The sequence below is a fragment of the Callionymus lyra genome, chromosome 5, assembly GCF_982586985.1.
Source record: "Callionymus lyra chromosome 5, fCalLyr1.hap1.1, whole genome shotgun sequence".
NCBI classification, from domain to species: Eukaryota; Metazoa; Chordata; class Actinopteri; order Syngnathiformes; family Callionymidae; genus Callionymus; species Callionymus lyra.
This window is the reverse complement of record NC_141822.1, coordinates 7115674-7135391: the sequence shown is the minus strand read 5'-3', so window position 1 is coordinate 7135391 and position 19718 is coordinate 7115674. Positions and strand designations below refer to the sequence as shown.

At 39.2% G+C, this 19718-nt stretch overlaps 2 protein-coding genes across 3 annotated transcripts; both read right to left on the bottom strand.

The window, feature by feature from the left end:
- Window positions 1-2781: 2781 nt before the first annotated feature.
- Window positions 2782-8119, bottom strand: oacyl (O-acyltransferase like). Its single transcript, XM_087792264.1, has 15 exons — window positions 7972-8119; window positions 7568-7701; window positions 7425-7503; window positions 7212-7347; window positions 6669-6859; window positions 6404-6610; window positions 6225-6327; window positions 5884-5985; window positions 5087-5252; window positions 4936-5015; window positions 4750-4860; window positions 4022-4145; window positions 3768-3954; window positions 2978-3120; window positions 2782-2901 (listed from the first exon to the last, which is right to left on the bottom strand). Exons 1-15 carry the CDS (start codon window positions 8117-8119, stop codon window positions 2782-2784), a joined length of 2031 nt encoding a protein of 676 aa, XP_087648390.1.
- A 748-nt stretch (window positions 8120-8867) lies between these two features.
- On the bottom strand, window positions 8868-19069 carry znf532 (zinc finger protein 532). Of its 2 annotated transcripts, XM_087790641.1 has the most exons (10): window positions 18893-19069; window positions 17308-17605; window positions 13562-15803; window positions 13308-13489; window positions 12817-12993; window positions 11864-12026; window positions 11498-11779; window positions 11319-11419; window positions 11084-11216; window positions 8868-10271 (listed from the first exon to the last, which is right to left on the bottom strand). In XM_087790641.1, exons 3-10 carry the CDS (start codon window positions 15773-15775, stop codon window positions 9798-9800), a joined length of 3726 nt encoding a protein of 1241 aa, XP_087646767.1. In that variant the 5' UTR covers window positions 15776-15803; window positions 17308-17605; window positions 18893-19069; the 3' UTR covers window positions 8868-9797. The 2 variants fall into 2 exon arrangements, with proteins under 2 accessions (XP_087646767.1, XP_087646768.1); XM_087790642.1 differs by lacking the exon at window positions 17308-17605.
- Between the last annotated feature and the right edge of the window lie 649 nt (window positions 19070-19718).

Here is a 19718-nt window from a genome sequence, read left to right as displayed (position 1 = left end):
TCGTCCTAGGTGTTCTCCGTGGCTTTGAACACCTCCAAAGATTCCCCCTTCTTGTCATCAGATGTAAAATAAAACACAACTTCTGTAAATTTCTTGTCTGGGCCTTCTCAAAAACAGTATCAGAGTTCTCACTGACATCGCACAGATGTATAAAAGGATTGTTATATTAAAAATTATTATACACTATACGTATAAGCCATACTTAAATTAGTTGTTTAGTGTCACAAATTGTGAATCCGTCATTCAATGAATTTTGATGAATTTGGATTTTCATGCACAACAATCTCTGTGGTTAACATAATTAAAAAGAGAGAAGATCCAGTGAGCAGCAGTTGTGAGAATCAAAAATGTCAAAGTAGTAGGGAGACTGGTGCAAGTTAATAGCAACCCTCAGGAATTTAAATATGTACTTACTGGTAAGGGCAAATTCTTTTGAAATTTTTGGTTTAATTCCAACAGGAATACATTTTAACTTCCGTGCATTTGTCAGAGATTTTCATTTTGGGATTTTCAAGTCAGCACAGCTCACAACTGTTAACAGCAGCAACATCCAACATCCCTCAGCCATTCTTGCCCAATTCACCAGAGGATTTTAGCACACCTGTTCTCACTCAATACATTTTAATATTTTTTAATAATATGTTTATGTAAACTGGGTACATTTCCCCACTGTTTTCTAAAACTCTCTTGACATCCTATCGCTGTCAATAAGTTTTTAATTTTTTTATTCCATTTTGAAAATGGAATTAACACTTTGGAAATCAAGAAAATATTAATTAAATAATTAATCTATGTTGATCTTTACATCACACAGCTAAGGTCACTTAGACCCAGAGACAACACAAGGGTAGAAAATCAATATCGGGTCTCTGGTTTAATTGTGGGGATTTCAAGATCTTGTCAAGATCCGGCCCAAAAAGTAATTCCAAATCCTTCATAATCATCCAGAAGCTGAACATAAGATCTATCTTAACTATCTAAAAAGTATCAAGATATTATCTAGTAGTAGTATGTAATTATTCTGCATATACCTGGATATTTTAAGGGATATGTAGTATGTAAGTAAGTATGTAGAAAAAGTAATAATCATAGAAAGGCCAGCAAGATAATAAATAAATACACAAGATAATACATTTTAAAGACACATGCCATGATGTTAAGTCCGATTACCAAGATACTCTGCAAGACAACACCTGTCCTACTCCCTGAGCCAGGCTTGCATTGACCACATACTAAAAAGTGGAATACTCATGCACTGTGATGTTGAGACGGCTGGACAGACACTTAAGAGGGGTTGTCAAGTGGGGTCCTATTTTCACCAATGTTTCCAGTAGATTCAGCGGAGCATTCTGGCATACCAGAAGTACCATCCTCTGCATCTGCCCATCCTATTTACTTTGGAGATCAATTAGGGTGTTTCCTTTTCAGCCAGAGCCACTTGCTACTCTGCTACGTCAGTCTGGATAGCTCCCTAATGACTTTTCCGCTGATGCCAAGGTCCTTTATCAGCCTCACAGTGGATGTTGCTACAAAGCCCTGACATCCAACCTCTGCTGAGCAAGCCTGTTGGGACTTTTGGAGGACCTCCACACTGTTAAGGCTACAAGTCCGGCCCTCCTCTATGTAAACACCCAGTAAGCGGAAGTACAACACCTGCTCCACACAATCCCTGCCGATAATTAACAAATAATAAAGTGTCTTTTTTCTCCTGTAATCAATCACCAGCTCCATGGTCTTTTCTGTCATGAGGATTATGTTATTCTCCCTTCACCAGTGTGATTTCCAACCTTATCTCTGTAAGACCCATCTGTTGCAGAGATGAACCCCACCAATTTAGTGTTGTCCAAAAACTTCCATGAATGAAACAATATGATGTTTTTTTTGGTGGGTGGAGGTGCAGTCATGCGTGTTGAGAGTGGACAGCATGCAGCTCTTTCGGGATCTAGTGCTGAGGCTAAGGGCTGTCACATATGTGATGGCCTACTCCCAACCAAGTAGGCAAGTTGTTTATCCAAATTCAGGTGGGGTTTGTTAATTCCTAGATCCATCAGTTTGTAAGGAAGGATGGTTTTTGAAAGCTGAACTATGGTCCACAAAGGACTATGGTCCCCTGCTTCTCTAGATTGGACCATGCTGCATGGAGAATCGTAGCTATTGCGTCTTCTGTGGATCTATTTGCCCTGCAAGCAAAAACATGTGTGGGTCTTTTGGCAGGAGTGACATGATGTGCCCAAGGACCAACTTTTCAAGGCATTTCATCATTACTGGTGTGACTGGCCAGCAGTCGTTGAGACAGGACATATAAGGTTTCTTAGGCAGGGTGCGATGGTGGAGGACTTCAGGCATGGTGGGAAAGCGTAGTCGGCCATGTACTGGTTCTGACTCACCAGCCATTATATAAGTTAAACACATCAGATTAGGATTCTCTGGGTTTAATATGAATCTTAGTCCCTGTTTGCCTTATCAATGTTATTACAGGCTTGCCTGTTTTAAAAGAATGATGGAGCTATCCTTGATTTTCTCAAGCCAATCAAACAATAATTACTAATAACCTGCCTTTTCTCAGTTTCGCAACGACTCACTGGCATGCGACCTGTTTGTGTTTAAAGTTTATTTTCACATATTATGACCATGAATAGAACTTGTTGAAAAACTCACCTTTAAGTAGGTTCCAAAAATGATCAAAAACAAAAGACAGACATAACAACTGAATAAATATCATCTATTTATTGTACAGATATAAGGTCAGACTTCTATTGGAGAAGGGAGAGAAGACAATATTCAAACGGTTGATCTTGTGGTTCGACCCCAATTAAGAATGACGTAAGGTTTTTCCACCATTAGCGTCAGCACAAAGCTCACAACAAGCGTGAGAACCAGGTGACCCAGGAACATGTACATCTTCAAGAGGAAACATAATTAACATTTAAATTCATACCAGTTATCACGAAGCACGCCATGCCAGTGTTGCACTTACAAAGTTGATGTTGGTGTAGTGGATGGGGGTCTCTTGTAAACCGATGTAGAGAATGATGAAGACTGGATGTGTGAGGTAACAGGCAAAGCTGATGTTGGCAAGTGGAGTCCAGAAACCCAACGACAGAAAGCTCTGAACAAAACCTTGACAAGAAAATCCACCATAGGTATTAATGCAGTGTTTATTCTATCCACTTTTTTTTGTAAAATCTTTGTTCTATTTCATGTTAGAGAAAAAAAAAATCCAATTTAGTATTGCCAAAGTCCTTATGTGTCTGTCAGAAATACTAAGATCATTTTTTTTGAGACCTCTTATTTGATCAACTGAAATTAGTAATTTTTTTTGAATACAGCTAAAAATGTTTGACTGCAGTTTGTAGTTGAAAATTCTACGATTGTAGATGTTTTATGTATACAAACAAAGTTTGTGTACGATTATTAAAATATGATTATTACTGAAGATGTTTAATGTAGGTTAAATGTTTAATGTAGGTAAAGATTTTATGATCATACGTGTAAATATAAAAAAAATCAAAAACTGTGTATGATTTCAAGTGTACCATTGCATAATAAGGTTAAATAAAAAAGGCTTTCATTTCAATACATCATTTGGCATATGATCTGCCCATTTATTTCTTTATTTTCTGTATTCTATATCGTCTGTTCTTGTTTTTCTTCGGAATATCTGTCAATATTTTTCACAAAAATGTGATATCATAAAACCAGTCCTACATGTAATAAAAATGATAAACTATTTAACATCTAAAAATATTATAATAATGTTTGGTCACCTCCAATACCCTCTTCACAAGCAAGAATGATCCACATGACCGCAAGAGCCCAGACAGGTCTGTGCAGTCCCTGGTATAGAGCATGTTTCAGTGAGGGACCAGTAGGCGTGTCTCTGAGCACAAAGGCCAATCCTACCACCAGCGCCATGCTCACAAGACACAAGAACCAACCAAGTGCTGTCTGCCACTAAAAGAAAAAACAAAAAAAGGATTATTTTCCTTCATTCACTCTTAAAAATAATCTTTCATCTTACTTTTTTCAATACAAGTTTGCTGGTCCTCGTTGTCATATAGATACCAGTCAGTGTTCCAATTAGAAATGGTCCATATCGCGTATACGGTTTTACATAGTAGTACAAGACATAGTTCTGTGATGACCTGGAAGATAAAATTGGGATTTCCAAATTTTCACATGATGTTAACGAGTTATGATTAATACATATATTGATAATGGTGTGAGGAAGAAATACAGATTCATTACATTTTCTACTCACCCTCATGTTGACTAAGCATTGGTTTCAGAGGAATATGTCTAATTTTAATAAATGTATTCATTAAAATTAGATACTTTTTAATTTATTTGAAAACTAGTTTCACGTGGAAGCAGGTGGCAGTTCTAGAACATGCTTGCACAACACAGTAAATGAAGTAGGAAAGCTGTTGTAGCTTTTGCTTTGATTGTTAAATAACAAATACAATTTGTCATGTGATTTTGACCTTCATGTTAAACTGTTGGGATTATTTTCAGAATAATTTGTGTCTTTTTGGATTTACAGGCAGAAATGTATGTCCATATGATGGTCGTGAACTGCTCTTTTTGGACAAAGAAAAGTGGGCACCGTTCACGGCCTTCCACGGACATAAATTTCTGCCTATCACTCCAACACTTGAAGGTGAGAAGAAAATGATTGGAATGTTGTGTGAACTATCACTTGAATATCTAAATGTAAGAAGAAAAAAACAACCATCAGGTGAGACTTACAGTGTTGAAGGCTGGAAGACAGGCAGGTGCATGAGCGCGGTTATCACAGAACCACTGAGAACGGTCAACAACATCAGAACTCCGGCCACTACAACCAGCGCCCGTCTGTTTCTGAGCATCAAAGGAAACATAATGTTGATTGGGATTACACAAAGGCATGCATGGTATCGATTGAAACGTGTTTACAGCCTGTAGATGTAGACCAGCATTGGTGTGGTGATGTAGCACTGGAAGTCAAGAGAAAGGTACCATGTCCATGGTATACACTGTAGAATGAGACCATAAATTAACACACGTTTATCAATATAGAGTCAGATTTTGATTTGGGTAGACGTACTATTTCATGAACTGGAAGGAGATTGCTAATTAAGAAAAGGTTGGCCCACCAGTAGGCTTTGCAATCGAGCAGCGTGTTTATAAATGGGAACCAGTATGGCCCCCACTGGACGACAGAGATGAGACCAATGGTCAGACACATGATGAACAGATGAAGAGGCTGGATTCTGAGGAAGAAAACAAATGTAATTTTTTACTTTATCCCCATCTTTGAAAGAAAGAGTCTAATCCAAAATTCAAAAGGGGGGACACTGAGCAGAATCACCCTACAAAGAAAACTAACTTCGATCAATCCCATCATTCATGATAATAGATGAGTGTAGGGGAATGGAAAGGCCAGAATGCCAAGACCTTTGTCTTTTAGCTTAGCTCTCTCACCACCTCTGATTGGGGCAGCAAAATGCCAGGATAACACTATGAACAAGATAAAATGAATCAAAGGAAACTAAAAAAAAAGTATGTAGAGACGTGCATGCAGCATTATTGTTTTAAATTCATTTTCTTGGATAAAATAAGATACTTTTTTTATTTATTTGAAAACTAGTTTCCTGGGGAAGAAGGTAGCAGTTCTAGAACATACTTCCACAACACAGTAAATGAGTTTGGAAAGCTGGTGTAGCTGTTACTCTCATTGTTGAATAACAAATTAATGTAACTTCACTTAGAATTTGTCATGTGATTTTGTCCAATCTTGAATAATTTAAATCTGTTAAACCGTTCTATAGTTATTATGCTTAAGACTAATGATCACATTACATCATGAACTACAACAAAAGTAAGTTTTACCTTCTGCATTACCTCGTAAATCTCTTGAGAAGGTAGTTTACAATCAAACTTGGACTCAGTGTATCTTCTGCTCGATGGATCGATCTTAGAAGAGTCCTGGCACTGAGTAGACCACTGGTATGTAAAGCAAAGATTATTTTGTTAAATTTGGATGGACTTTTGCCAACCTACCTACATCCTAAACAACCACACACTAACCTACCTTCCTACCGACCGACCATCCTACCCAGCCACCCACCTAATCATCCTACTTACCTACCTACCTTCTCACCCAACCCCACCTAACTACCAACCCAATCAATCCATCTATCCATCCATCCATCCGTATAAAGTTGTTTATTGTTTAACCTCACCTAAGCAGGAGAAAAGTGTCAACAGCCAGAAAGACAGGTCCACTGACAGCAAGAACATGTAGAGGGCTCCTTTCTACGGTGTTCCTCCAGTTTTTGTAGTTATCTATGGCGATATTGAAGGTCATTTAAACTTAAATGAAGGGTGTTAAGTTTAAATAAGTAAAGCACATTTGACCTACCAAGGTTGTTAATGACAGGAAATTGCACAGAGTGTCCACACATGATCCATAACAGGCTGAGGACACGAATACCATTTAATGAGGAGTAACTTTCTTCGTTGCCAGAGATACTCAAGACCCCCTGCGTGGTCGTCTGCAAGGAGAAGGCCTGAAGACAGTGTTGCAAAACACTCCCAGGAAAACACGGAAGGTTCTGCATGGCGTGTTCTACGTCAAACAACAAATTATTCAACCTCCCAAACTGAGCAAGTGTCACGAAACTTACGATTGACTTTTTCCCCACATTCAGAACTCAACGATGAATCATCAGTTGTCGTGCTACCGTAAGTAGTGGGTCCTGTGTTCAAACAGGACGATTCCTCTGTTGGCAAAACCTTTCTGCTCCTCTGCCATCTCCCCATGGCTGTGAATATTGTGGCAGCAAGAGGAAGGGCTAAGATTGTACAGCAAACAAAACTGTAGGGGAATAAAAGCAGGAAATAAGTTAATATATTTTGAACAGTCTTTAAGATAATAGTTAGTCGGTCGGGGTTTCATTGATGGTTTTAAACTCCCATTAAATTGATTATTTAATTTATACTTGTTCAAGATCAGACTAAAGAGGTCATGTGTGAAGACTTCAACATTTGATACATGTGAATAAGTCCGTAAATGTGGGTTTTCACATTAGTTGCCCTTTAAGTTAAAGGATTCCCCAGGACTTATAAAAAAGGAGTTACATAGTTTGCCATGAAGAAAATCATACCGACAATCCTGAGCAGTATTATGAGTCAAAAGTTTCTGACCCGGAAATTGGCTGACAACTTACATGCATGCCACTTCTGATGTGTCTGGGGAAACATTGCTGGGCAAACAATGAATCGTGATTAACTGCTGAGATGATTGATTAATGAAGACGGAGGGTAATGGAGGGATGAGTAGAGTGGTCCCAAACTGAAGTCTCTCTTGAATTCAAAAAAAATATTAGACATATCACCACATGACACATTAAAAACTTAAAATATTCCCTCTTTTAAATTACCGTCCACGGCCATCTGTTGCACATCCTCGTCTGTACAAGAGTCAGGAACGCAGATACCCACAAAATACTGAAACACTCCCTTTGAGAAAAGAAGGTCGGAAATCGAGATTCATTTTTATAGATCCTGGGAATGCATGATTTACCTGTTTAAGGAACACTTGGCAGTATTTTCCAGAGAAGGAAGGCCCACGGGCAGAGCGACACTGTTGCAGTAGGCCAGGCTGGTTAACATTCCCTCCTTCTACATTGCTACCCAACTTTCCAAAAGCGTCAAACACTGTAAACACACACCAGTTCAATTTGTGTTTTTCAGTACGGCTAGTATGGATTGGTATCTGACTTTTTGGCCACCTGCCTTTGGATATCTGATTTAATTTTAAAGCACTAATATGACAAGAGGCAAGACTACATCAAGAATACATTTTCATAAGAACCTGAACATGTGTATTTGGGGATTTATCTAGGCATCCCTAAGGCTAACTAAATAATCAATTTGAACAAGAACCAGAAAGTTCAGCCCTGAAACAGAAGGTACAACAACACCTACTGGCTACTGCATACTCCTTCGGTCTCTCCTGCTCCAGTTCCAATAGGAAACTGTTGGTATCCGTTAGGCATTTTTCATTCTTGTCCTGCTCCTTTAGTGCCGTGATACAGCCAGTGGACAGCAGCAGCACCATCAGACTGACTGCCATCATACTCAGAGCTCAAGACACGTTACACAAAGTGTTTAAATAGGGTTTGGACTGTGTCAAATTAATTCTTCATGGTTGGAATGGAAAACTGACTTGACAACAGCCAATATCACAACCAGGTTTTCAAAGGAGGTGTTGAAGGATCCACTTACATGAGGATAAAAGCTTGACAAAAAGCGTCCAGATGTCTTTAAATCCCCCAAAACAATCAATTTTACAAAAGTGGAAACTTTACAAGTAGATCTATGATTATAAATTGCTCTGCTCCCACTCTAATGGGAGCCTTGGTGTAAATACTGTATCTTCTTATAACCAAACCAATCTTCTTCTTTGGATTTACTGACAATCACATTATATGTAATAAATAAGTGAATTCAATTGAAATATGAACATTGACTTGCATGTATATTGTTCATTGTTGACCACTAGGGGGCACACTTGAGCTACAAACTGGTATTTATGAGAAGTAACTGTTGATAAGGCTTCATAAAATGGACCACTGACCAAAATAAGTACTCATTATTGTACGTTAAAACAAGATGGAATTCAAGATTTTTTTTAAGGAATTATGAAACGCCATACTCTTTTGATTTGTCTTTTAAACAGTGTTTAGAATCGGCTGTAAATGTGCAATATACAGAAGAATATTACTTTTCATAATAACACTTAACAGGTAAAATATTATATAACTACTGCTTAGAATGCCTCTTGTTGTTTTTGTTTTAACTGATGGCACCACCTACTGAGCTGAAAAATATTATTAAAAAAAAGTTTCTTTATGACGCTTGAACAGCCCATCAGCACTACCAATTTGGTGATTAAAAAAAAGCATAATGTCTGGAATTATCATGAATTTGACTTACTGTGACAACCCATGATGGGGAAACTAAAATAGAAAAAAAAAGACCAACAAAAAAAAAATCTACTTAAGGTTTTTTTTTTCAAATTAAAACACCTTTCAGGCGGTTAAAAAAATCAATACTATGTCATCCTCCATAGTTTGGGATGTGCATTTTATTTACTATACGTCTATAAGAAAACAGCCAAAACCAACCATCAATTCTTACACTGAAGCCACACAAAATATATTTTGATTTTATTGACAGAAGTTTTGCCATTATTGGTAATAGAACGGATAGTTTTGGAGATGGTTCGTTTGAATATTAATTTACATTCTGAGAAGCATTTTTTTCCAGCCACACAACATTTATCCATACACTTAAAAACCAAAAAAGTAGAAAAATAAACACACAAGATGTGAAATCTATAATTAAGTCAATTGCTTAGCATTCTCACATCATCATCATTTTTTTTTATTAGTTCTAACCAAATCTTTACATATCTAAACAGGAGCAAATACGAGTTTCAAATGTTGCTGCTGTTGCCAAAAAAGTAAAATAAAATGTCGCAATTCTCGAGGGAATCTATAAGTATGTTTATTTCTTTCCTTCCAGATGAATTAAGAAACCAGCAGCATCATGAGCACTGATGGACTAATCTACCCTGATACAAACATAATCTACCACAAATAAATTAAAAAAAATTCAAGTCCTGCTGTATAAAAGCATCTGTTTTCTCTGAAAATATTGTTTTTGAATCATTGAAGTGTAATTTAATGATATAAATTCATGTTGGCATGTAGAGCATCGCACTATAAGATGTTGATCATTTGTAATTGTTACTTTTGAGCTGAGTTCAGTGTCTTTGCCTTTATGAAGGCCATGCCGTGTGTCCTCATGTGAGTGTTTAGGCTCCCCTCTGTCTCAAACACCTTCGCACACACTTTGCATTTTGTGTTTGGTATCCCATCCATGTTCTCATCTGTAACATCCAGCGTGTTCTCCCTCCGACTCTCATTATCTCTGCCGCCACGAGGCTCCTTCACACGATGGACGATGAAGAGGTGTCGGGCCTGTGACCGGTAGGAGGTGTAGCACAGTCCACACTCGTGACACTGGAACGACGATCCGTTCGACTTGTGTTGAAAAATGTGTTTATTAAAAGCAGCGACGTCTTCACTGGTAAAACCACACACGACGCACTTGTGGATTTTGGGAATGTTCACTTTCAGTCTCTTCAGAGGCTGTGAGTCCCTCATGTTAAGGGTCGAGGAACCCTTGTCTTCCTCCTGCTTCCTCTTTGGAGTTTGAGTCTAAAAATTCAAACAGGAAATGTTAAAAAGTTTTTAACCCCTTCAAGCTTCTAATGTTAGATTGCATAAGTGGCTTGAGAAAGGTTTCTATGTTTCCAAGACTGTTATAGGTTCTTGATCAAGTGAAACCATCTATTACCTGAAACGGTAGCGCCCTCTGCAGGTCACTAAGCAGTATTGTATATGTGTTATTGAAAAAAAGTGCAATTAAAAGTCTGCAAATGCAGGGTTTTTTTTTCAAATTGACCAGCTTTAATGGGCTTTATGATCACAACTAAAACACCAGCCCATCTCCACACAGTTTGCATTAGTTTGGATAACTAATGAGAAAACCCAACTCTCCTGACTCACTCCCATGTTTGAAATGTCTTCCTCTCCAAGATGCAGTAAGTTCCTCATCATGGCCATGTTTTCAACTTATTACTTCATAAAGTTGCTCTTAAGTCTGAGCGAACGAGAGGTTACGAGAGTCCATTATGACGTAATAATGGCTTAACTCCTCCTCCAGCCAGCTGTTATCACGCCCGCTTTGTTTATACAACGAGTTCCTTGGAAGTGGAGACATCCGGGATTGATGGTGCGCGGGGACAAACCTTGATGATTGACCAATCACAGCATGGTGTGGGTGTGGTTATGTTCAACAAGATTAGTATTATGATGAAAACTACTGCACGTCTGTAAACCAGTTGGTTAGTAATGGGTAGTGCAGTGAGGTGTTTTTGAACAGAAAAGTCAAATCCCATTGAAATTTATGTTCAAGTTGCTAAACAACTGTGTGATCAATATATAGTATTTTAAGAAAAAATAAGTACCGTTCCCTTCTCCTCTGTAGCAATCTCAACATGAGAGTCTTCGGTCTTCTTATCATGCTGGCTGGCTCTGTGCATCATCAGGGTCTGCTGATCCAGCTCTGTTCTTTTGGTGTAAGTCTGAGTCGGACAGTGTCTGTTGATGTGAAATGCATGTCAGATAGAGTTTTTTTTAACATGTTAATATCTATTCCTTATAATAGTTTTAATAAAACTGATGTAAAACCTTCTCACGTACACTTTACGAAGCTCCCGGTGTTTGATCCGGTTGTGTCGACAAAGACTGTGGGAGGAACTGAAGGACTTCTCACACTGTCGACACGGGTTCTTCTTCAGCACCTAAAACATGGGAAGTGAACTATATTAGCAAACATGATTCATAAATGGACACGTGTTTGTATTATAAGTCTTGCTCACTTTTTTATGCTCCCGCTTCATATGATCCACATACACTTCTTTAGGGTTGAAGAGAGTGTTGCATTCTCCACACGTGTATCCTGATCTCGCTGGCTTCTTCTTCCCTTCTTTATTGTCAGAGGATTTCTGTTTCTTACCGTCCCTGTTGCAACAAGTTACCTTCACGCCATCATTGTCATCATCTTGGCTCGGGCCGTTTGAATTTGTTGTCTTGGAGCTAAGTGGGAGGAAAATATCGACGTTGGAGGCGCCATCAAAGTACTTCAGAGTTCCATGGTTATCCTGGAACAAAAACATTTGGTTAACAAACACTTCATGCTGGTGATGCCCATTTTTTTTTCTTAAGTCAAATAATGTCCAGCCTACCTTGATATGGTCCAACATGACCTGCCTCTGTGCATAATAGATGGAACATTCTGGGCACTTGAACACTGGAACCTTGTGGTTGGCTACATGCTGGTCAAAATGTGCGAATAACAGGGACTGCTGTGTGAACACGGTATCACACATGGAACATTTATATATCGATCTGAGAGGGGAAAGTAAAAGCACACATTGTCATTAGGTGTGTTCAATTTTAGAAGAGAAATTGAAGTAGCAGAATACATATACCTATTTTCTTTAATTTCGTATGGTTATATAAATAAACGTTATGCTTATTTTCTGTGATTTCATAATTATATTAACTTTGAAAATTAGTCGCAGCAGAGGAAGGGCAACAATGTATTGGTTGAGAATATCACATGACATGAATTGTAACGTTAATTTAGGGACTAAGGTTAGGTAAATAATGTTCTGGTTCAATCTAAAAAAAAACATTGTTGAGAAACATTTTCATCAAACAGTATTCAGGCAGATAAAAAAAATGAACTGTATAAAAACAAAAAGTTAGTTTTACTTTAATAGAAGATCTACTTCAATGGGTTATCGGGGAGAGGAACATTCCAGTTTCATTGTAAATATTTGGAATGTAAGATGTTGATTTCATTTAATATATTAATACATGTAAAAAGGAGTTTCAAAATCTGAGCCTTATGAAAAGTTTTTAAATGTTGCTTGTGATAACCTAAACACCAGTAGTTATAGATAGAGGCAGTTTTGAGTCCCCAGATTTAAAAAAGAAAAACAAAAGTTTTGGGAAAGCTAAATCCATTGGTCATAAATAATATACCATAAATATGATTTTAGCTTTATGGAGACCGGAGTTAGAGCCTTAGCATAAATTTGTTTAAGCAAATCATTTGTATTACGCAAATAAAGCCAGCGGATTATTTTAAGGTTTCCACGGTTAATGTAAATGTTAAGGCAGGTTGACATACTTGGGTTCTCCTGCCTTCACACGAGGATGCTGCGTGGACACATGGGAATGTGTTCCCGTTGCAGACTTGAAGGCCATCGGGCATAAAGGACATTTGTAGAAGATCTCACAGTGTGAGCTCTGGATGTGGGATTTTAGAGTTGCAACTTCAGCAAAGATCATGCTACAGTGCATACATCTGGTGAAAGAAAAAAAAGAAAATTATTCATATCATGTGCCCATGAAAAGTAGGACAACATGAAGTGTTTATCGGTTTAATATTTCACATTTTGCTATAAAGGTTTGAGAAGACCTTAATAATAGCACTTTTAGTCAAAAGTAATGTAAAAAATAATGACTGTAATTAAAAAGTGACAATGAAAGTGGCACTTGTATTAAGAACAATGCACAATAGAGAACATTGGGACAATTTCCTTTTAACAGTGTTGAAAGATAGCTCTAACGTTGGAACTGTGACAATACAATTTAAGTTTTCTCTTCGTTCAAATTTACCGGTATCCAACTTGGCGAGTGTAATGGAAGCAGTCTTTTGTGATGTGGGACTGAAAGTGAAGTGACTTGCAGCTGATACCACATTCCGGACAAATGTACGGAGACTTGTGCTGGTGGATTCGCTGGTGTGACAGAAGGCTGCACGGATTGGGAAGAAGCATTTGGCAGGAGGAGCAAGATTTCTATAAAGAAATGAAAACAATTTCATGAAATTTGTCATTCTGAACAGGAATGTGATGCTTACTTGAACAAACCTGATTGCTTGAGTCAGGTGTTTGTTGATAGTGCAGGGCTAGCGAGCTGTCATCTTGAAATATTTTGTCACACTCTAAACATTTGACGTCGGTGTGCATGGGTTTTAATCCATGATCTTCCATAGAAATTACCGACCCAACTGGAACACTGCACAGGGTTGAGATAACAGTTTGGGGTCCTTTACATTGGGCTTTGCCTTCTGAATTCTTTACGGTAGAGGAGATGATGGTATCGGATTGTCCTGTTGGTAAGTTTCTTCTTTTGATCATCTGATCAGCTGGAATAGGTTTTAGTATGAGATGTGAGCATTGCATAAAATTTCCATTGTCCTTGTGTACTCGTGCGTGAGACAAAAGACTGCACTTGTTGTAGAACACCAACACTTTGGCACAGTGATTGCAGGTAACCTCGATCCTGACACTGCGTCGTTCATAGTGCTGGGACAAGCTCTTCTCAAGAGCAAATGAGTCGCTGCATTCCAGGCATTTGTAACCACAAGACGGGAGCGTGATGTCAGCTGAAGTTGGTGGTGAGAGGTTCGGAACATAAACAGGAACAGGGTTTATGCCACTGATGATTTTATTAAACGTATCCACAACAGTGCCTTGAGAACTGTTCACCGCTTGAACATTTGCAACTTTCTTGGCGGGCTTAACTTGTCGAAGTGTGGATTGTGTGCAGGTTTCCAGAACACTGGACATTAATATTTGTGTGTTGGGAGGAAAGATATTGAGGTTACTTAGATTTACTGCATGGGGAACACGTTTGGCGTTCGTCAGGCTGGATGCTGGCACTATGATAGTTTGTTTCTGTTTAGCATTAGCTTCTTTTAGGATGGTTCTTCTGGGACTTTGAACAGAGGAAGCTGGAATTACAGTTGCCTTGACTGTCGTGTTGTTGGCAAGCTTTAGATTGATTACCTGAGATCCGGCTGTCTTTACAGCAGATACTGGTAAAAATGCAGTTGCAACTGGTTTAATTGTCATTTGCTTGTTTTTTTCTACCGGTGTTCCCACATTTGTGGTGACAACAGGAGCAGTTGAAGGGGACATCGAGGAAGATGGTAGAATTGAGCCTGAACCCACTGCAGTTTGCCCATCCAAAATGTCATCCTTTTTCAAGCCATCAAGGTCAAAATCTGGAAGCACATGAGTGACTGTGCGTTTGATATGTCCAGAGGAGGTCTTGATCGTTTTTATTTTTACCTTTGGAATGATAAGCGCGTCTAGCGAGCCTTTACTGCTACTTTCACTTGTCGTACTTCCTGGGCTGTCTGGTTGCTTTGATAACATTCCTTTTGCCGTCTCCAAGGTTGGTTCTGCTTCAACTGAATACTCAGAAGTGTCTACACTTTCATCTGCTACAAAATAACTTTTCAGAGTTCTGATAGCATTTTTATTGACATCTGGAGGGCTTGCCTTTTTTGCACTTAGTGCTGAGATTGCTGCTATACAAGAAGAAAGTTTGGCTGAGATCTCAGATTTTGTATTAGTATTACATTCATTCTCAGCCCTTAACACCTCTTCGGCGTTCTGCAACGCATGGAATGTTACATTTGGTGACTCTTTAGTTAAATTGAATGTTGAGGAGTGACACTTCAATGAGTTCTTTTTGTTGTTTTGGTCCTTGGTTATTAAGCGTGGTGCCAATAATGGAGCTTTTAAATTGTCCACCACCGTTTTAGATGTCTGGTTTATTCCCAGACCTTTTGTCTCCTCTGGATCATTTACTTCTACAATCTGTTCCTCCTCGTCTAACTCTTCAGGACTAGAGATGGGACTAAACTGATTCAAAGGGGATGACTTTGTAACTGATTTCCGTGTTCCTTTTGTAGTCTTCCGGCCTGTCTTAGGACATTGAAAGTTCTTTAATTGGTTGGAAGACACGCCATTGTTACTGCTTTTGCCACAGCTTACAGACTGGACAAGGGCTTTGGTGAATAAATCCTTGCTCTTTTCAGACCAACAACTACCATTTTTAGATGGGTCCATGTTTCTGATGTTTTGAACAATAACACTGATGCCAATATCATGTCCAGCTGATGAGTTATGGGCTTCACCTCCATTGGTGTTAGACCCACTGGGAGAAGGCTTATGCTGCCCTCCGTGGGGATTTGGGTGGCTGGATTCAATGGCAGCTTTGGGATCCACCATATCAGGTATGTCAAAGGCAGCTAATAGGTCGTCAAAGTCTGGTGTCTTCATATCTCCCATGTTCCCGCTTCTTCACTGAGGAAAATACCTGTGAAATGTAGGGAAATGTTTAATTTAATGAGGTCCAAAATGATTCACTTTATCTATCTGGCTTGTGCTATGTATACTTGTAGATGTATGTAATTGTACTTCCAGAAAAAGGGTTGGACAGTGTGTCTGTTAACTCAACAACAATGCTCATGTATATATGACAAAGCAAACCAAGCAAAGGATACTGAGGTTGTGAACCAATTTTAGACAGACATTTATGTTTGCTAGAGAAATTTTGGTTCGATTTGCAAACATTTTTCCTCCAAGATCTTTGTCTTAATTCTAGGAGAGGATGTTGACAATTTCGATGTAATAGTCCGAGACATGTGAGGAAGGAATAAAGGGGTTATGACGAAAGAGCGAGGGATGGAAATGGCTGTGCAGCATTAGAGAAAAAAGCTCAATATATATCAACAACAAAAAACATGCTTCGTGTTCCACAACATATGTTTAATGCATGGCTTCATTATCTGGACAGTTTTGCTGCATTTTAATCTGAAATAATGTCCATCTCACCCATCTGCCTGGGTCCGTACTGCCTACATCCATCCTCATACATTAACAAATCCACAAAACACAGTCCGTCATCTGCCTATCCAAAGGCTAGTAGACTACAGGTTTTGGTTTCATCCTGGATAAGTCATTGTCCTTGATAAGTCACCCAAACTAGCAGCCGACAGATTGAGAGGCTATAGACATTATGTGTGTCAGAGAGGGAGAGAGAGAGAGAGAGAGAAAGAGAGAGAGAGAGAGAGAGAGAGAGAGAGAGGGGAGGAGGGGTGAGAGATAGGCCGCAGACAGCACTGACTTCCTGTGAGTAACATCGATGTTGGGAGAATTCTTTCCCAAAATCGTCCTTCATCTTGTCGGTCTGTGAATAGCGAGAGAAACCCCTGTTAGCCCGTGGATGGGCCTACAGCGGAGATGTCTGGGTTTTCTTTTCGTCATTTCAGGGACAGCATTGTTCCTGTCACCCTTCAGCTCGCCTTAAACCGGTTTGAACTGGATCTGCACAGCTAACATAAAGCCCTGCACTGCACCACGGCCTCAGAAGCACGGAGGAGCTGCATGCTCGACGACCAAGAACCCATTTACCGCTTCGATTATACATGGTTACTGCTTTAAATCCCACCCCATGTTAAAAGGTAACCGGCTTTTTTTGGATGTTGCTGAAAGTGAGGCCAGACAAAAATACCAAAGCATGAACGCATTTCACAGAAACATAACAAGAGACATGGAGTTGAGTTCAAGAACATATTGGGAATATTTATATTCCTTCCTTTTAAATCTTTGTTCCCTCCCTGCTTCTTCCACTGACCCATATGTGAGCAGCAGTCACTACATAAGCATGCAATAGTCACTTATATTTAAAGCAGAAAGAAGAAGAAAATACAGGCCTCTAACCTCGGATTGCTACTTGTGTATGCCCACATATTCCCACACCAACACACATACAAATAAGCATGCAGAGCCATGCATATATAGAGGTAAATGTGCCATACCCTTTTTTAGGCTTTTTTTCCTCTTGCTGTCGAGGCCTATTCTCCCCCAGCCATGTTAGCCCTCATGCTGCTCCACCCCACCCCTCTGCCCTCCTCTCCACTGGTTTAGTTCCAGATTCAGTCCTAGTTCAGGCCCTGCTTCCCGGTTTTAGCCCCTGCCATCCTGTCAATCCTTCATGAAGGGACGGCTAGGAAGAGGGGGCAGCGCTCGCCAGGCAGAATCAGGCCTTTTGTCTCTGTCTTTGCAAGGGGGGGTCGAGGGAAACTCTCCACTGTGGCTCAAGAACCGAAGCAGCAGCTGGTGCGGAGAAAGAGGAGAGAGAGTGAGATGGAGATTGAGGGAGGTGGGGGTGACACAGGAAGCAAAGTGAAAGAGAAGTGTCTATGATGTTGTCAAGACGAGATGACACTGCATTGAATTAAAAAAAAATCATCCTATATTCCACCGTCCGATTTCTGCTATAATCAGACGCATGAATAACTAAAATAGGACAACGTCGTCTTTCAGGGGTTACGAGGCATTTATCATTTAGATCCTCAGATTCTGCTTCATTCAGGATATTTTTCAGACTATAAGGCACATTTAAAGTCCTTTCAGTTTCAGTTTCTCTGTGTGCTTTCTTCGTTGTGATTTATGTGGTAGACGGATCACAAGAGTCTGTCAAAATGTAGGTAAGCTACAAAGCTTTCACAAGAAGTCTGTGGTATCATTTGGCACGCCATTATAGTTCTTACTTAGCCTTACAGTCCGAAAAGTATGGATTGTTGTTGTACATAATGGACACACACTAATCTCCAAAATGAAGTTTACCTAATGTGATGGTAATAAAGACCATATTCTTCAAAGGCTAGCAAAAGCTTTATCACAGCACAAAAGAAAACCTGTCAATTATGAGTTATACATATTTGCCATCTCTGACCAGAAGGAACCAAAGTTAAGGGAAATGTATGGTATGATTGCATGTTAACCAATATGGAGATTGCATTTTTTTTTTCTTCTTCTTCTTTTAGTTACACTATATGTCATTGTATAGTACTACCAACATTTGTTAGAATTCATATTTTACACTTCCTCACTGTAGGCCATTATAGTATGATAAATTGAGATTTATTGATTGATTTAACTTTTGAACCGTAAACATGGAAACCTTATATAACACTGCACTGACCAAGACAATTGAAATGGACAATATAGCAAATAATTATACATATGACATAAATTAGAGTGCAAAAATCAAAATAAAATTGGCTACATCAATGGAAACGTATATATTTTGGAGTTTTTGTATACTACCTACTGTAGAGTCTTTGTTAATAAATGGAGCGAAGAGCTAAGTCTGACCAGAAGGGGCCCATGTTAGGTATGGTTGTGGACAATCGTGTAAGCTAAAAAGTAAAAACCTGGGTACATATTCAACAAAACTAATGTGTCTTGCAGACAGGTTTAGAACTGTCATCAAATTGGACCTGTAAGTTGCAACATTTGACACATCCATTATACCAGTATCAGAGGACAAAACCAATTTACAATCTGATAAGGCTCATCTCTACAATACAAGTACTAAAGAGATGTTCTGTGACCTACCTGGCAGACTGCTCAGAGGTGAATCAGTCGAACAACGCTCCCTCTCACTGGCCTGTTACCAGTCTCGAAGGTATCGAGCTGCAAAACCAGCCATGTGTTATTTATTCATGTAAAAAAAAATCTATTTTTTTCCCTGAACTGCATGTCAGGCTCTAAGATTTGGTTCTAACTGGCATCAAAGGCCCTGTGGAGCCTCCTGCCTGTCTAGTGTGTCAGGTCCGGTGCTGCCAGGGAGGATGCCGCGCTCCCCTCCCCGCACAGACCCGTGACGTCAGCAATTCATGCTGCTTGAATGCAGCAGAGTGGAGCTGACAATAGAGCCACGTGAATAAAAAAAAAAAAAGACCGACACGAATACAATCACGTTTAACGACTGATGTTGTACCTTATTTTGATTAGCCCTTAACACTTCAGTGAGTATTTATGTGTTTTTCTGTCTGGTCCGTGAAGAGGTGTGGTCTTCTTTGTCCATATCTCTACTCAATATACAGCAAATCTCTCAAAGGTATTAAAACCCCTGCATTAAAGTTCAACTAATGTGTTAATTTAAGTGTCTTAAATAGATGTGTGACTCTATTGTATCATCAGTGTGTGTTTGTACAAAACTCTCTTTTCATTGAAATATTGACATTAGAAAATGATCTTAAGCCCCGCCCACTGAAAACACTTTAGTTCTGGAGATTAAATCTTGTTGACCATAACCACAACCATGCTGGGATTGGTCAAGCATGGAGGTTTGTCACCGTGCGTCATCAAAGTCTCCACCTCCAAAGGACTTGGATGCCATCATTACGTTATAATGGACTCTGCTCTCATAACCTCTTGT

What these genes read in the sequence shown, in the direction of transcription:
- oacyl (XM_087792264.1), bottom strand. Translation starts at nt 8,119, where the DNA reads ATGGCAGTCAGTCTGATGGTGCTGCTGCTGTCCACTGGCTGTATCACG. An exon ending in GCAACAGATGGCCGTGGACG is followed by an intron (nt 7,348 to 7,424) that starts GTAATTTAAAAG and finishes TTTGAATTCAAG; the next exon opens with AGAGACTTCAGTTTGGGACC. An exon ending in TCCTGTCATTAACAACCTTG is followed by an intron (nt 6,328 to 6,403) that starts GTAGGTCAAATG and finishes ATATCGCCATAG; the next exon opens with ATAACTACAAAAACTGGAGG.
- znf532 (XM_087790641.1), bottom strand. Translation starts at nt 15,775, where the DNA reads ATGGGAGATATGAAGACACCAGACTTTGACGACCTATTAGCTGCCTTT. An exon ending in ACTCGCCAAGTTGGATACCG is followed by an intron (nt 12,994 to 13,307) that starts GTAAATTTGAAC and finishes TTCTTTCACCAG; the next exon opens with ATGTATGCACTGTAGCATGA. An exon ending in TCATGTTGGACCATATCAAG is followed by an intron (nt 11,780 to 11,863) that starts GTAGGCTGGACA and finishes TTTTTGTTCCAG; the next exon opens with GATAACCATGGAACTCTGAA.